This window comes from Cibotium barometz, chromosome 31 (genome assembly GCF_041138505.1).
Source record: "Cibotium barometz isolate CiBa-2024 chromosome 31, ASM4113850v1, whole genome shotgun sequence".
Taxonomy (NCBI): domain Eukaryota; kingdom Viridiplantae; phylum Streptophyta; class Polypodiopsida; order Cyatheales; family Cibotiaceae; genus Cibotium; species Cibotium barometz.
Window position 1 is genome coordinate 27,428,869 of NC_141076.1, and position 18,744 is coordinate 27,447,612.

The 18,744-nt window shown below is 45.2% G+C and overlaps 1 protein-coding gene across 2 annotated transcripts in view; it reads left to right on the forward strand.

The window, feature by feature from the left end:
• LOC147620688 (urea-proton symporter DUR3-like) overlaps window positions 1–18,744 on the forward strand; it is an 87,617-nt gene that overhangs the window by 18,070 nt on the left and 50,803 nt on the right. Inside the window, exons 1-2 of one of the 2 annotated variants that reach the window (XM_086824958.1) lie at window positions 12,231–12,380; window positions 13,077–13,255. In XM_086824958.1, coding sequence (XP_086681084.1) covers window positions 12,318–12,380; window positions 13,077–13,255 — 242 coding nt within the window. In that variant the 5' untranslated portion in view covers window positions 12,231–12,317. Of the gene's footprint in view, window positions 1–12,230; window positions 12,381–13,076; window positions 13,256–18,744 lie in introns of those variants that run through there. The other variant, XM_086824957.1, reaches the window with a different exon arrangement.

The following is an 18,744-nucleotide window of genomic DNA, read 5'->3' on the forward strand; positions in this document are numbered from 1 at the left end:
ACTATTAGGTCACACCTTTTATGTGGCTATTGTACTTCATTTTATTATCATCAATACATGAGCAGTCGTGTTCCTCTCTCTCACTCTCACGTTTTCTGTTAGTGTGCCTTCCAAACCCTAACCTTAACAGCTCAAACCCTACACTAGGCGGGCTTCGAAACCGTTGGAGTTGATTCACACTGACTTGTGTGGACCTTAGCAGACACCATCATTGGGAGGATCTCTCTATTTTATGCTGCTTGTTGATGACTGTACCAGATTCACGTGGGTCTACTTTCTTTCATAGAAGGACCAAGCTTTTGCATGGTTCAAAGATTGGCACGTGATGGTGGAGAAAGAGTCTGGATTGCAGGTAAAGACTCTCTCTCAGGGCCGACAAAGGGGGTGAATTCTCCTCGACTGTATTTCTCAGATTTTGTGCAGATCATGGCATCAAGAGGGAGCTGGCCAATACAGGATTGCCTTCAAAGAATGGAGTTGTAGAACGCAAAAACAGGACTGTGGTGGAGATGGCAAGGACCATGCTGGAGCATCATGATCTTCCTCGTCCACTTTGGGGAGAGGCTGTGGCAACGGCTGTCCATACCCTCAACCGATCTCCGACGACTTCAGTACCTAACATGACTCCGTTTGAGGCATATTTTGGCAGGAAACCTGATGTCTCGCACTTCCGTGTTTTTGGGAGTGATGCGTATGTACATATTCTGGAGAAGCAGAGGGGGAAGCTTGACTCCAAATCTCGCAAGCTTATATTTGTGGGGTATAATTCTCTTTCCAAGGGATACAGATTATATGATCCAGACAGGAACTAGGTTGTTGTCAGCCGGGATGTGGTCTTTGATGAGCATGTTCTAGTATCCACTGTCGAGGAGCCGCCACTTCTTGGAGATCCAGAAGAGTCTGATGATGATTCCTAGACCATTGTTCCAGTTGATCAACCTCAGTCAGCATAGGAGGTTGAGCCCGCAGCTGGAGTAGAGCCCCCGCAACATCAGGAGGCTCCACAATCTGTTCGAGTACCTAGGTGGTTGTTGGACACCCTTAGGGAGTCAGGTGTCACGGAGTTACCCTCCGAGTGGACCACAGAGGACGGCCCTCGAAGATCACACAGAGTCCGAGACAAAAGCAGTACAGCTGAGCTTCTTCAGGTAAACTATGCTCTGATGTCTCATATTATGCGGGACAAGGAGCCCACTTCCGTCAAGGAAGCCCTCTCATAGGATACTTGGAGGAAAGCCATGCAGGTGGAACTTGATGCCATCGAGAAGAACAACACATGGGAGTTGGTACTACCGAGGCCGTCGAAACGGTCAGTCATTGGTGTCAAATGGGTCTTTAAGACCAAATATGCGTCAGATGGGTCGGTGGACAAACACAAAGCCAGACTTGTGGTTAAAGGTTATGCTCAGCGACCAAGCATCGACTACGAGGATACCTTTGCACCGACAGCACGGATGTCCACGATTCGGACCGTTCTTGCCCTTGCTTCTTCTCAGAGGTGGCCCGTGTATCAAATGGATGTAAAATCTGCGTTCCTTAATGGTGACCTGCAGGAGGAGGTATATGTTGAGCAGCCTCCAGGCTTTGTTGTTCCAGGATCAGAAGGGATGGTTTACAGGTTACGTAAGGCCTTGTATGGCCTTAAGCAGGCTCCCAGGGCTTGGAATCAGAAGATTGATTCCTTCTTTGTTCGGATTGGATTTCAGAGATCGGTTGCAGATCCTAACCTGTATCTCTTTGGGGAACGCGGCATGGTTACGATTATCATCCTTTATGTGGATGATCTCATTCTCACCGGCGGTCATGTGGAGCACATTGGCGTGACGAAGGCTGCCTTGTCAAAGGAGTTTGAGATGACCGACTTAGGCTTACTCCACTTCTTCTTGGGATTGGAGATCTGGCAGACCCAGAGGGGGTTTTTTGTCTCTCAGCAGCGGTATGTTCATGAGTTGCTTGAGGCCTTTGGGATGGAGAACTACAAGCCTATTACTTCGCCGATGGACCCAAACACAAAGTTAACCGTTAATGATCCTTGTGAGCCGGTTGATGCCTCGCAGTATCGGAAGTTGGTAGGTTCATTGATGTGGTTGCTGAATACCAGATTGGACTTGAGCTTCTCCGTGGGGCTGTTGAGCTCTTTTATGCAGACGCCATTGAAGTCTCATTGGGACGTAGGATTGCGTATCTTGCGATATCTGCAGAGTACGAAGGATCTAGGACTCTTTTACATAGGAGGGGATGGAGTCAAACTCCAAGGTTGGAGTGACTTAGATTGGGGGAGATCCAGACACGAGGAGATCTACTTCAGGATACAGTTTTACCCTCGGCTCAGGAGCAGTTTCTTGGAGCAGTAAGAGGCAGCCAACTATTGCCCTATCTTCGACAGAGGCAGAGTACCGGGCTGCTTGTGGTGCTGCTTGTGAGGTTGTGTGGTTGCGGAGGCTGCTAGGCGAGATTGGGTTTCCACAGAAGGAGCCCACAGTCATCCACCAGTGCGATAACCAGAGTTGTATAGCTATTGCTTGGAATCTGGTCTTCCATGCCCGGACCAAGCATATAGAGATACAGTATCACTTTGCACGTGAGAAGATCTTGGCTGGTGACATCTTGCTCCTTTATTGTTCGACGGAGGACAATGCGGCGGACCTCTTCACTCACGAAGTCTCTACCTCAGGCTACGCTCAGGCGGCACTCCAGCTCTCTTGGGTTGATTTCACAGCCAGGAGCTGAGAGGGGGTGTTAGAAGTCATCTCCTGTCTTTATCAGACACCAGGGCCTCTGTTGTGGGTGTGCCCGCCTTGTATGGGTGTTTTATCATTTTTCCTCACTCCCCGTATTTTTTCCCCATTTTTTCCATGGTGTGGGTGGCTGCCACAGGCTGGCTGGAGCTTCTGATGCTGGCCGACTGCACTCTTGTTCACCTGGAGGCCCCTTAGCCCCCACATTGTATTCATTTCAGTTTTCCTCGGGATCTTGTGTATAGAGAAGAGTTACACGCCTATCTCTGTACTTCTCCAGTGCTGTCTATTTTCTGCAGTCTACTTGCTCTTGTGGTCTCAGATTTGGTTATTGTTTCCGTTATGTATTTTGACAAGAGATGGCAGCGCCCTCGGACCACCGTACCTGCCCCTTCACCCGCACCCATACTGGAGTATCCCAACCCTTACGCAGCTCTTGCCTCACAGGATGTTGATCCTTCTTTGGAGGATGAGGCTTTGCAGGCACAGGATTTGGATCCCTCACAGGAGGATGTTGCATTACAGTTACAGGATGATTGCACCCTTGAGGATGATGTTGCACAGTCGCATTGTCATGATATCTCTCTAGTTTTGCACAGTCGCATTGTCATGATATCTCTCTAGTTTTGCGGACCAGCCCTGGCTTTTCCCCGGAGTGGGAATGAGAGGTAACGTTTACATCGTTAGATTTTCCCTCCCTTACCTATGCGAGACATACTTGCATCTCTAAACGAGGTCCTTTGTCGACCACGAGATCTGGTCGTTTCTACTCTGAGTCCTTATGACGATTGTCTCATGGAACATTCAGGGTCTTGGGGGCTTTTTTCCGCATTGGCGGAAACAAATTGTCAAAACTTGGCTTCATTGTGGAGTTATTACAGGTGGACCTATGGATGTATTGCTCTTGCAAGAGCATAAACTAGATGCTAGCCAGTGTGGGAGATTAGGCAAGCTTCTCTCAGGACACACATTTGGTCACCGGCTATTGGTACCAAAGGTGGTGTCTGTATCTCTGTTTCAGCTTTGATCTTGCCTTGCATCATTGGACACGGTGTCATTTTGCCTGCGAATATTCTCAACCTCTTTGCTCCTAACCATAAAGGTGAGAGGATTGTCTTTTGGAAATCTCTCACTACATTGATGCCTCTTGCCGACCATTGGATTATTGGTGGGCATTTTAACATGGTTGAGATGCCAATGGATAAAAGAGGTGGACATGAGAGCTTGGTGCATCCTCTTGAAAGAGCATCTTGGGAGAGGTTTAAATTCTCCATTCATGGCAGAGATTGTTGGCATGAGGATGACATTTTGAGGAGACAATCCACTCTTCTTTATTCATGGTCTTATAGGAGAAGGGATGCAGGATGTATTTATGCACGGTTAGACAGATTTTATGTGGATGATTGGGTGCTCGACAGAGGGGGGGCATACTTTTATTGCTGCAAGCACCTCTAAATCGGTTCATTGCCTAGTGGTTTTATGCATTAGAGATCCGAGTCGCCATGGATTAGCACCCCATGTACGCATCCCTAATCATTTGTTTTCAGATGCAGAGCTATCACGTCGTATGCTTTATATTTGGAGATCTCATGATTTCTCGCAGGCCTCGCAAAGCATGGCCTTTGCTCTCTGTGATATTAGTGACTTTTATCACACATGTGCCCTTTCTAAGAGGCAAGAGGCCTTGGATTTAGAAAGGCTATTAGACGTAGACTAGTTGCCTTACAGCAAGAGTACGAGAAACATCCTCATGCTCAATGGGTTGCAGATTCTTTATGTACTGTTAGGGCAGAACTTCATCACTCTCTTGAGCAGCGTGCAGAGTACCAATACCATGCCCAGGAATCCTTTTGGACCCAAATGGGTGGCAGATGCAACAAACATTTCTTTGCTACTCAAGGCCTATCTCACACCAGAGATAGTGTTAGGCAGTTGCAAGATTCACATGGCACTCTTCACTTGGATCCTCTCATGGTTAGACAGATTGCCACTCATTTCTATCGCCAACTTCTTAGTGCTAAGCCGTACTCTGATTTGAGACATAGGGCACAAAGGAAGGTGTGGAATGCATTGCTACATCTAATCACTAAGGAGATGTGTGCAATTTTGCATGCCCCTTTTTCTATGCAGGAGTTTAGTCATGCTTTTCATGCCTTACCTCATGGTAAGTGTCCAAGGGAGGATGGCCTCTCCCTTGCTTTTTTCATTACTTTTTGGAATGAGATTGGGTTTGAGATCACATTGACTCTCGAGGAGATGTGGGACATAGGTTCTATGCCTTCTTCTCTCACTAAGGGGCTTATCTATCTTATCCCTAAGAGTGGGGATAAGACATTGATTGGCAGTGGAGACCTATCACCTTACTTGGGATTGCATATAAGATTCTTGCTAAGGCAGTGAACATCATACTGTAGGCAATTTTGCAGGATGTCATTCATGATACTCAGAATGGATTCTTACACGGAAGGAGTATCTTTGATAACATTTTCTTGTTTTGGGAGGCCGTGGAATGAGCCAAAGCGAGCAATCAGCTCTTAGCCATTCTGCTCTTGGATTTTGAGAAGGCCTATGATAGAGTGGATTGGGATTTCCTTGAGGGTACTCTTAGCCATATGGGTTTCTCTCAGAAATGGATCAAAGGAGTTTCATGCATGTATCGTGATGCCCATAGTAGTGTGCATCACGATACATGCATGAAACTCCTTTGATCCATGCTTGCGACGATAGAAGAGAGCGGTTTCAGATTTCTCGCTCAGTACAGCAAGGTTGGCCTTAAGCCCCATTATTATATATCATAGTTGCAGGGGCCATGAGCATCTTCCTCCGCTCGATTGTTGGTATTTTTGGATCGAGGTTACCTCTTCATAGTCAAGAGGAGCTGGTTGACTCTGAGTTAGCTGATGATGCAACCATGTTCTTGGAGGCCTCACACATATGCTTATGTTCCTTCCGGGTAGCACTAGAAGAGTTCTGTTTGGTGGCAGGGGAACTCATTAATTGGCACAAATCTACTGGTTTTTGGATTAGTGACTCACTGAGAGTTGCTTGGGGTGAGCTTGGTTTTACTTGGATCAGTAGAGGATGCACTGCTAGATATTTGGGATGCCAGGTTGGGGTTGATATTTCTCTTGCACAGCAGTTTGCTCCGGTACTTATTACGAGTATCCGCAAGAAGCTTCTTCATTGGAGCTCGAGGAGATTAGATTTAGCCTCCAGAGCTTTGTGGCTAATCAGGTATTGCTTGCCTCGGCTTGGTTTATTGGCTCTTGTTGGTGCGTCTCTTGTGCATCCATTGGTCAATTGCGGAGATTGATCCACAATTTTGTTTGGTCAGGTTTGGATGGCACCACAAACACTCGTGCTAGGGTAGCTTGGCTCATAGTTATTCAGTCTAGACGAGAGGGGGGGCTGAATATTATTGATCTGGATGTTCAGTGCAGGGCGTTGCTCTGTAAACTTGTGGTCAGAGGTTTCCTACCAGGCACTGAGCCTTGGAAGGATTTTTTCTTGTCTTAGATTTTCAGATGTACACCCCTTGTTGGGAGAGATTGGCTGCCCAACACACGGTTTTTGTTCATAGAGGCTGATATGAGGGCACCATCTTCCCCTCTTATTGCGGCCATTGTTAGAGCATGGAGAAGCATGAGACCATTTTTGCGACAAATGCTTCCTAGGTCCCTTAAAAAAATAAAATAAAAAATTTAAGAGACTTCTATTAAGTATGAAAAAAACGTACAACAATCACAACTAGAATCACCCCAATATGTAAGGTGATTTCAACCACTGAGGAGCATCATGATGCCATGTAAGACCTGTGGTACTAGAGGAAAAGAAGATGCCATGGTCCCACTCCCGCATAAATATCACGCGCTTTGCCTGTGCACGCAGAACGAGAGGGTCCCTGAATGCGAGCCAAAGTAGCCATAAGAGTATGGATGATATCACCCCATATAGTACTAATGCACTGAGACCCAAAAATCTGGACACCCTCAATAGCCTCCGTGCATCTAGCTCTCCAGATCTGCTATGCTGTAATACTAGCAACAATCTCCCAATTGGTGTCAATCCTCTGTCTGGGGGGTGTATAATCAGAGTGAGAAACTTCCTGCAATAAACCATACTGGGCAATACCTCTACAAATGAAAATAGTAGAATCTGTACCACTGCCCTCATAAAAAAGTTGCGGACCGGATTGGGAGAGCCAAGCAACTGCCCCCCAAGTCACATGCATGGCTTGGCCACTCAATTTGCCCATAAGTTGGGCTACAAAACCCCAAATTTGCTGTGCAGTGCTGCATCCCCATAAACAATGTTGTACAGTCTCAGAATCTGCCGCACACCTAGGACAGGAAGGTGCTATACTGAAAACTGATCTCCAGTGATTGGTGAGGAGACCACCATGTAAGAATAACCAAAAGAAATGAGAGATCTGGCTCCTTCTGTATGAGTGCCAAAGTCTATGCCAATATTTGCGCTGTATCACTGGAGATATATCATAGCTCTCCCAACGAGGCTTAAGAGTAGGGATCCTATGCATCTGTTGAGTGAGGAGAAGCCTGGCATTCCGGACGGTGAAACTGAAAAAAGGAAGGCTTTTCAAAGGATCGAAGGCATCAATCCACTCCCACTCTCCTGGATCCCAGTGATAGGATTGTCACCATATAACCACAAACACCAAGAGCCACGAGTCACTATTTGGCTTCCTAGGTCTTTGGATGAGGCTGACCGGCAACCTATTATGTGGAATGAATTCATCAGGGATGAGGCCAGTTGGCCACTTGGTGCATCTTGTTACATGCAGTGGTTAGGATGGGAGAGATGTGCATACACAGTTCTTGCGTGGAAGACCCTTAAGAGTCTTCCAGAGGATTGGAGAGCTACATCCATTCGGCATCTTAGGGGATCTTGCGCATACGAATTGATCAGATTGATGCAACTATTCCGCATGAGTGGCTCTTTTGGACCTTTCATGGAGACTATCATCGGAGTTGGCTGGGAGTTCTTTCGAGGATAGGCATACCTCTGCAGGTCATTCCTCTCCCGGGCCAGGAGGCTACAGATTGCATCGTTAATTTTATCATGCCTGGAGGGAGATGATGTAGCATGGAGGGGATCATCACAGATACCAGGTTACTCCAATGAGGATTGTTGGTCGTTCGTGGAAGCATTGGTTCATTGACCCTTCTCTTGATATAGTGACTCATGGCTCTTGGTGTTTGTGGCTGTATGGTGGCAGTCCTATCAGATATCTTCAGTGGGATCCAGGAGAGTGGGAGTGGATTGATGCCTTTGATCCATTGAAAATTTTTCCCTTTTTCAGTTTCATGGTCCGGAATGCCAGGCTTCTCCTCACTCGACAGATGCATAGGATCCCTACTCTCAGGCCTCATTGGGAGAGTTATGATATCTCTCCAACGATACAACGTAGATATTGGCATAGGCTTTGGCATTCATACAGAAGGAGTGAGATCTCTCATTTCTTTTGGTTATTTTTACATGGTGGTCTTCCCACCAATCAGTGGAGATCGGTCTTCGGTGTAGCATCTACCTTCTTGAGATATGTGGCAGATTCAGAGACTGAACAACATTGTTTATGTGGATGCAGCATTGCACAATAGATTTGGGGTTCTATAGCCCAACTTATGGGCAAATTGAGTGGCCGCGCCACGCATGTGACTTGGGGGGCAATTTCTTGGCTCTCCCAAGCCGGTCCGCAGCTTTTTTACGAGGGCAATGGTACAGACTCTACTATTTTCATTCGTAGAGGTATTGCCTAGCTTGGTTTGTGGCAGGATGTCCCTCACTCTGATTATACATCCCCCAGAGGATTGACACCAGTTGGGAGATTGTTGCCAGTATTACAGCATGGCAGATCTGGAGAGCTAGATGCACGGAGACTATTGAGGGTGTCCAGATCTTTGGGTCTCAGTGCATTAGTACTATATGGGGTGATATCATCCATACTCTCACGGCTACTTGGGCTTGTATTTAGGGGTCCTCTCGTTCCGCGTAGACAAAGCGCGTTATATTTATGAGGGAGTGGGACTGTGGCATTTTCTTTTCCTCTAGTCCCATAGGTCTCTCATGGCATCATGATGCTCCTCAGTGGTTTAAATCACCTTACATATTGGGGTGATTCTATTCTATTCTGGCTTATAGTTGTGATTGTTGTATGCCTTTTTCATACTTAATTTAATAGAAGTCTCTTTCTTGGAAAAAAAAGGGTCAAATATCCCCCACTTCTCAATGAGAGAAAGGGGGAAACCTTTCTTGAAAATAGCACCAAAGGTCCTTTTCTTTAGAAGATGTGCCGATTGGGAATAGATGCCAGCTGTTTGCTGCAGAAATTGCACGCAGAATCACCTGAGACTCGCTTTGAATGTTGCTGAAGAGGTCTCTTGAGCTAATCCCTGTGCTCACCTGCACGGAGCTCATATACACACAGAGTACAGCTTGCAGAAACCCCTCTCTTGCTCTGAGATGCAGCACCTTTTGGAGGTTGAGCTTACCTGCAAGTAAGCGCAAAAAAGGGGGCAATGAAAGGTGTTTATGCTGCTGAGAATGCTTAGCTTTCAGCTCAGAGATGAGCTAAAGCTTTCCACCAAAGAGTGCTTACACACACAGGTACTAATGGGCTTTCAATGCATAGTCAAAACCGGCATTGAAGCACAGAGGCCAGTCCACAGAGGTGCAGAAAATTAGCAGACAGGTGTGCAGATATCAGTAGCTCAAGACTACTTAAGGTTCTGCAAACCACTGAGATAATTTGCTTGAACCAGTGGCCTTGTCACTCACAAAGAATGCAGCTCAATCATTGAGTATTTGAGCTGATGCTTTGATGTAGCTAAGCTCTGTTTCAAGCTTGCAGCAGCTCAACACTTGCCCTCATTCACACAGAGGGTGCTTCTCACTGAGATTCATTGAATGTAGGGTTAGTTCAGCTCCACCGATGAGCTTGAACTCACTCTCCTCCTTACTCACATAGAAATTCAGAGATTTCGCTCCTCAGTAGTGCTCACAAAGGTGACAATTACAAATTAACACCCACTCACAAAAAAACCCTCTCTCAACAAATGATCAAGAGCACGCCAATGGAAGGGAGCTCTGATACCATATTAAAATATCACTCAATAGGGAGAGCTACTCACTAATGGGTTGGATGAGAGCTCTCTTAACACAAAGGAGGGATCCTACTTAGCAGTACTAATCATCAACATAAAGTAGATGGATTAATTACAAGCATGCATATAAACACAAGTGAAACAAGCATAAATGAGGCTTGACACAGGTATTTCACAAAGTAAGCTTAAAGCTCTATTATCACCAAGATCTCTTACACAGAAGGGTTGTACATCCCTTTATAGATACTCATGAGCAACTCGAGTTTCTCTCATGAATCTCTCCACCTCCCACTATTCTCTCCACCTCCTTTAATCAAGGGTAAGTGGCCTAAACATGGGGGGTGCCACCTAGGAAGATTGGCTAGCTAAACCCACCAAGGCACTAAAGATAACGTTAGTCCTTCTACCAAGAGCAATCCCAACACATGGATACTCACCTATGTATGGATGCTGAAAATTCCAACATAAGTTGGGTGGCGATGCTGATTGGTGAGCCCCTTGTGCAGCCTGATTTTGACGTCTTAGCTGTTCTCATCTCTCCTAAACAGTCTGTCGCACCCAACACATGGATACACACCTATGTATGTGTCACGGAAGCATCAAAATACAGGTTGCTGATATGCAAAAACGCAATGCGCGCAAAAAAAATAAAATTAAAAAAAGTTTTGGAAAAAAAAGTAACATGGCACTGATGACGTGGCGATGGTGATGTGGCACTGACAAGTGGCATGATAGCAGTGCAAGGTCACCTAACAAGCTTGGAGTGATGCGACTAGCTTTTGGAAAGCAAGGCATTAAAAGCTTTTTAAATACTAAAAAGAGAATAGCTTTTGTTGTTAAAAAGATGCTTTTTGCAGTGAATTTTAAAGCGCTTTTCTCAGGTGTTTTTGGGCAAGAACTATAAATTCAGCTATTCTCTCATTGTTGACACATGTAAAAAGACGAGAGAGCTCTCGAGCTCTAAGAACTTGTACTCAAGACTCCTCCAAGGAGTTTCATCTAATATAACTCGGAGGGGGGGGGTTGGCCCAAGGCTATTTCGATCCCTAGTGTGGTGTCTTCTCTCACTACTCTCTCTCTTTTGCTTATTTTTAGATTTTCTCAAGGTTTTACACGTGAAATTGTTGTTTTATTGAAGATAAGCTAAGTACCCATGCCATAGCCCTTACGAAGGCTTGTTTCAATATGGATGCTAGATCACATAGAAATTCCAACATAAGTTGGGTGTTGTTGATTGGTGAGCCCCTTGTGCGACCTGATTTTGATGTCTTAGCAGTGCTTGGCTCTCCTAAAAGGTCGGTTGCAATCTCCTCTATGTGCTGACCTCAATATTGTTTGTCACAATGTGAACATGCATTTCAACCCCTATTTGGTTGAAATCTAGGTAGCCTGCCTCTAGAGGAGGCTCAGGGCTGTCATCCCGTTCTATTGTAGGACTCATTAGATCCCATTCTCTTGACAAATGATGGATTTGTTTTGTTTGAACATTTTGAGAAGAACTTTATGTCACATAGGGAGAAGTATATAATCCTTAGGATGAAGGAGAGCATGTTTGCAGCTGATAAGTATGCTCGATATATGTAGACCAAAGGAGGATGGGTTCTTTGGAAGTTTGAAAAAAGATTGGGCTTACCGAAAGAAAAAGGGGATCTGATATGTAAGAGAAGATCCCCTGGGTTAGAGTTTCCGAAAAGACTTAAGTCACGAAGAGAGGAATGTTCAACTTCTTGAAGAAGGAAACTTGCCAAAACATTTCTGGCCAAGTTTTAGAAGCACCTCACGTGAGTTATGTCTAGTGTCTTGAAGAAGGACACTTGTTAAAACATCTTTGGCTGAGTTTCAGAAGCACCCCATGTGCAGTGGGTGTAACAAGAGTACTTCAAAGATTTTCCTGAGCTTCTACAGGTTTGTAATTGGTTGTCTAGAAGCTGGGGGGATGTAACACAACAAAAATCTAGACTTGATTAGCCAATCTGAGTAATTACATGATAGCTTTCAAATTGGGATGATTGTAAGATGATAATAGAGCATTGTTGAAAACATGTACCTAAAAGGGAAATGAGTGATCGAGTGCTTGTATGGACTGTTACTTACGCATTAGTACGGTCCAGATGCCCACTTTTTAATCAGGGGCAAAGGGTTGAAAAAAAATTCTTTTTTGGCCCACAATTTCTGCTCAGCTTAGCCGACCAGCAGTAAGGGGGGAGAAAAACATAGCCCTCATTGTTTATCATTCTCCACTCCAGCCTTGAAACAGTCAGAAGCACCTCCAACAGCACCCTATAGCAGCGGAGTAGCCAGAAAACACAGCCAGATCAAGACGCCCTTTTTCAGTAGAGGGACTGGACGGAAAGTGACAGATAAACGAGATAGAAGGTGATGGAAATCAGCCAATTTGTGAAGTACACAGAGTGCACGTGTGAGGTAACATAGCATTTTTTAGCAGACGCTCTTGGAAATGACAGATGGAACTGGATGTAAAACGACTGATGGAACAGGACAGAACCCGATAGAAGGCGAGGTAAATCAGCCATGCTAAGAGCGCAGGTGTGAGGTAACATAGTAGTTTTCAGCTACAGCCGTTGTACTTCCATTCTCACATTACGTAAAGCAAATACTCTGCAAGAAGGGGGCCGGTCCTGGCTATTGGATGAGTGTTTTAAGTTTCATTGTCTATGTGATTCACATGTTTAAATTTGTTTAAATAAATTGCTTTCGTCAGACTCCCTTGACATAATAATTGAACACTCAAAGCATAATGGCATTGGAGGTTGGATAATTTAAATTTGTTTGTTCAGGATTTATGTGAAGTCTTTGTATGAGATATGGTCTAGGCTAGAAGAGGAGACAATCCAAAAATGATTTCTAGGTTGATTGGAGGCTTCAGAATAGTGTAGAACTCTTGGCACCAGGCATACAGACAAATAGAGGCTATTGGTGAGGGGTTTGATGTAACACATCTGCTATACACGTTAATGAGAGTGCATATCAAGAGAGGATAAAGACCAAGGTTAAGATACTTGAAGGAGGAGCCCAGAGAGTGCAATCAGTGCACATTGACACAACAGAAGCTTTTGAAGTTGACAATGAAAGGTTATTACACGTGCATGCAACAAACAAGCTTACAATCGTGGATAGTCTTTTAGTTCTTGACGATGCAATTTTGGACCAGTTCTTGATCATGCAATCATTATGCTTTTGCTCTCTTTTATGGCAGGGTGTTGGCTACGGGATTATCTTTGCTTATGCAGCTTTTTTTGCTGTGCTAACAATTCTCATCACCATACTCGATGGGAAATATGCTGGAACAAAATATGATTCAGAGGAGTTCAATACTGCTGGGCGGTCGATCAAGACAGGTCTTGTTGCTGTAGATGTTGTGAGTCATTGGACCTGGTAATCAGTTCACCACCTGAAATCTGTTTTGAAGTTTCCATTGTGATTGTTGCATTTAAGTTTCCTAATTTAGCCAAAAATCAAGACCATATGAGAAAGTAAGAGAATATATGTACGCTGGTAGACTTTTCTCAATCTTGAGATGGTGTGATTGGACTTTGGGAGCCTATAACTGCCGTTGACTATACTTGCCGTTGAATCAAATGTACCTGCTCGTCTGCTGTCGCCTATAACTGTGGTTCACTATACTTGCGGTTGCCTGTACCTGCTGTCGCCTGTAACTTCTCCTATACCTGCTCGACTTTCAGTTGTTGCCTGCTGCTGCTCGTCAATTAGATGTCGTCCATACCTGTTCTTCAATTAGCTGTTGCCTGTTCCTAAACTAACAGTCTTCACCAATATGCTTTCCTGGCTTTCCATTTGAGCTGTCCCTTGGCCAAGCTCGCAGCTTTCCATCGCCATAAATTCATTGCAGGATTGCAGAAGTCTGCACAGTGTGTCCATAGCCAGAAAATCCTTGCAGCACATATTTTGCCGGCTTCTCTGTGTGTGTGTGAGACTCAGTGATTGTATAGAGATGGGTTCTTCTGAGCAGATTCATAATGTATATGCCAGACACCACTTTGATCCAAAGGAAACAGAAGCGAAACGAGCCAAACTTTTAGAGAATCCCGAAATTCAATTTCTATATCCACAAAGATAATGAATTGGCACAGAACAAGTGGAGCAAGTCAAAACCATCTGTGAAAGTGGTGGTGCAGAGAGAAATCATAATGCCTAAAGTGAGGAAATTTTCAGAGCAAGCTGCAATATTGTTTTTCCTGGGTCATATGCCCTCAACGAGGGATATTCGTTAGTGGGTCAACAATCTTTTGGCTGAAGAATGTGTGGACGTAGTTTACTATGCAGCGAGAGGATTCTCAGAAATCCTGCTTAACTCAGCGCAAGCAAAGCAAAAGAAGTTTGAGATTGCACCTCTCTTTTACTCCAGGCAAATGGTGCATGTACTGCCATGGGTGCCCACTGCTGACTATCAAGGGCTGCTAAAACATCAATGCCCAGCATGGGTTGAGGTGGTGGATTTCCCCACTAATCTACATGATGCACTGTCACATATAGCTTAGACTTCGGTAAAAGTAGTGTGTGCACCTAGAATCATGGACAATAGAAAAATTAAATTGGTCTCCTTTTGTTGGGTCGTGTTTTAAATGTCACAAGTTTGGGCATTTTGCATCTGAATGCCCAACACTGAAATTGCAACCCCCTCAGAATTCAATCCCTCCTACATTGATGTAGGAGCAACCAAAACTGCAAGAACAAACACCAATGGTAAATGTGGTGAATGCAAATGCGAAACAAAGTACGGCACAAAATCAAGGGAAAGCAGTGCAATAAGCACAAAATAGAAGTAATGTGCAAAACAAATAAATCAACCAAAGAAAAGATGCTTGATGGTTGGATAACATTAAATGCTCGAAAAACAGTGGTCTTAAAAAATAAGCCATTGATTGCAAGGCACTGGGATAAGACATCTATGGCTCCATCTCGGGTGAATCAACCACATGTATATCCATGAATTGGTTGAATGTAATGAAGGGAGGGATGGAATACTTGCAACAAATGCATGGAGAGCTACAGAGAGATTTGGTATTAGCAAATGATCATATGCAAGATGCATGATGGACATGACACCATATAAATATGTAACATATAATGTACATGGTTTGTCTAATCCTAAGAAATGGAGGTTTCTTTGGGATTATGTTGCTTCGGCAAATCCGGAGGTGGTTTGCTTGCAAGAACATAATTAACATGCTTTTGCTGGAAAAGTAGGTTATTTTGGAAGTTTTACTATATTTTATGCGGGAATTGTTGATTATTCAAGCACATGCATAATGATACGGATAGCTTTGAGGCATAGTCACAGGGGACGGAAGGGACGGCTGCTTGGAACGCGGGGACGCCGAATCGGGACGGAACAGCGACGGGGACGGACGGACGTCCCCCACGATGCGTCACTCACAGGGGACGGGGACGGGGACGCCGGTGGGGGACGGCTTTGTGAGGGGACGGCAGAGAGCTGTTGCTGGCTGTTTTTTTGCCGTTGCGCTCGTCGTTTTTGGCTGTTGCGCTTGCCGTTTCTAGCCGTTTATGGCTGTTGGCTTGGCCTTGGGCCTTAGCCCTTGAGCCTTGAGCCTTTGAGGCTTGGCCCTCTCTCTCTCTCTTGCCCTTGAGGCTTTCCTCTCTCTCTCTCTCTCTTGCCTATCTATATAAGAACAAGCCTCTACAAGGCTACAAGCACACACAATTCTCAAGGCTCAAGCTTTCAAGCTTCTTCTAGCTTCCAACTTCCAAGTTCCAAGCCTCTAGGCTCTCACACAAGGCCCGCGGGCCGCCGCCCTACTATCTAGATTCTAGAATCTAGACTCTCTCTCTCTCTCTCTCTCTCTCTCTCTCACCTCTCCCTCAAGCCTCTTGAGTCTTCCAACTTCCAAGCCTCTAGGCTCTAGGCCTCTCTCTCGCTCTCTCTCTCTCTCTCATTCCTCAAGGCTCAAGAGTCAAGCCATCTTCAACCATGGCATCCTCCTCACGTTCCGGGGCTTCTCGTAGAAGGACAACGGGATGGACATGGTGGGAGGAGGTTAACTACACTCCATCCGCTCATGGAGGCGGTTCACGGCCATGGGTATGCAAGCTTTGCCCGTACCGGCGAACGGGTGGCGCCGACAAAGTGCGAGCCCACCTCTTGCATGAGAGTGGGCATGAGGTGAGGTTTTGCACGAATGTCACGCCTGAGAAGAGACGGGAACTTCTTGACAAGCTTAGCGTCTACGAAGCGGTCGAAGCGACAAGGACGACACCACGAGCGGCCGTGGATCCTGCGATGATGGGGAGAGGAACTCAAGCCTCTACAATGGAGTCATGTGGTGGATCGGGATCATGCACACCATCACCTTCACCATCAAGTCGGAATGTTACTCCATCCACGACACTGGCACCCTCCATCTCCACGACCTCTCAATCATTACGTGGCCCACGACGACAATCTACACTTGGGGAGAATTGGAACCCCAAGTTGAAGGAGGAGGTGGATATGGCGGTGGCCCGCTTCTTCTTCCACGACCACATTGCCTTGTCTTCGTCAGCGCGAACTTGCGAATGCTTTGCAAGAGCGTGACCAAGAAGGCAGATTCCTTCACTGAGTGGGAGATGAGTCAACAAGAAGAGCAACAAGAGGATGAGGTGTAGGAGCAGCATGCCAGTGAGGATGAGACTGAGGATGAGCTTGATGCTTCTTTGGCACAAGCTACCCATGACCATGAGGCGAGCACTTCACGTGGATGATCATTCATGGATCATGATTCATGGGCCTTACTACTTAGCTCTAGCCTCTAGCCTCTAGTCTTCAGCACTTTTTTGTCATTGACTCATTTGAGTCCGTCCATGTATTCTGCCTCCTTAAGGCTTAGTCCTGACTCCTGACTCTTGAGTCATGACTCATTTTGTATCTACTTAATTATTAATATGACTCAAAAGCTTACCATTTTAGTGTAAATTTGTGCTCATTTCGATGTACTTCCAAAGTAGAATAAGTGTAGAGTAGAAAAATTAAAAAAAAAAGTATTTTTTAGTGCCGTTCCCTCCTCCGTCCCCGTTCCCTACTTATGGCCCCGTCCCCGTCCCCCGTCACCGTCCCCCGTCCCTTGTGACTATGCTTTGAGGCCAATGCTTGCCTATAATGATCCTCTTGGTAGATACATTGTGCTGCAATGTATGCGGAATGAACAGATGCATGAATTAGTGTATATGCACCGACAATATCAGCTAAAGTGCATAACTCTGGAGAAGGTTGTCTGTCTATTTGCAATTGACAAATACAGTTGTGTTAGGAGACTTCAATAACTCTCCATCAATGCAAGATAAGTTGAAAACACATATGGGAATTCGCACATGATTTCTACAGAAAAAGTGGCTTGGCAGACATTTATTAGAGACATTGTAGCAATGGATATGTGGAATGTGAATTGTCTTGACAAAAGAGGATTTACATTTCAGCATAATGCTAAATTAGAGTATCAAGCGAGGCTTGACAAATGCCATATGTTAAATATACACAATGGGGATCCGAGCCTTGCAAAGGTATGTGTGGATTATACATCACAATTGTCGGATCATGGGTGGGGATGCATTTTGAAATTGCTATGGATAATACAAGACTACCATGTAAACGATTGTGTATAGTCAATACAAGACTACCATGTAAATGATTGTGTATAGTCAATAACTTCTATCTATCACATAATACTTATCGAGAAAAGGTGTACAAAATCATTCATTACTTAGAGAAGATGCTTGCAATGATCTGGACTCAGCATGGAGAAACTTTGCAAGAAGGATGTAATCTATCATTATAGAATATGGCAGATGGTAATGTAATGCTTATATATACTAGTTAGGAGGTATTGTTATTGTAGGTAGACATTGCCAAAGCATTTGATACAATGCATTGGGACTTTATTGTTGCCACCATGAAACGTGTGGGGTTTGACCGAAAATGACAAAAGTTATCTATTGGTTGTATGCAGGCAACGCAACTAGATGTCATTGGAAAAGGATTATCATCACCTTGGATGTTGGGAAAATTGATAGGCAGGGCTGCCTACTAAGTGCAATGTTGTATGCAATTGCCACTCATCCTCTGCTGATGTATATGGATATTCTTACTTGGGAAGGAAAATTAAATGGATTGTAGCCAGACGGGTCATCAATGGTTGCACATGCATATGCATATGCATATGACTCTTTTTTCTTCCCAGCAGATACTCCCAAGGGATTTGGCAGTGATTATGGATGTTTTGCAATTGTTGGGGACTGAAAATCAACTTTAGAAATGTCATGTGCATCATAGGGTGCAGTCGGCTGAGTATAGGAGCTGTCGGCTGTACCTCTACGAATGAAAAAAGCAGAGTCTGTACCACTGCCATCGTAAAAATGCTATGGACCGAACTGGGAGAGCCAAGCAACTGCCCACCAAGTCACATGCATGGCTCGGCCACTCAGTTTGCCCATAAGTTGGGCTACAGGACCCCAAATCTGCTGTGCAATGCTGCATCCCCATAGACAATGTTGTACAGACTCAAAATCTGCCGCACATCTAGGACAGGAAGGTGCTACATAATCAGCTCCGAAGGGAGAGCTGCTAGAAGCCATTCACGGGCCTGTGAACGAGAGGGGTGGGAACCATAAACTCTCGCAACAAGGGTAGTCTGGACCTCAAGGTCAATGTCGTGCTGAAGAGAGGTGAGCTCGTCTTGTGAAAAATTGATGATTCTCCCGGCCAGTGGGGGTGATGAGAGATTGGTTGCGGCAGAAAAAGCCATTAGACCAATCAAGAAAAGTGGGCGGCCGACTTGTATTGAGATAAAATAGCTGCTGGGAAAACGGGAGCAGAGGAAGGGGGGCAAAGGCGGGGAGCAGCTGGGGAAGCA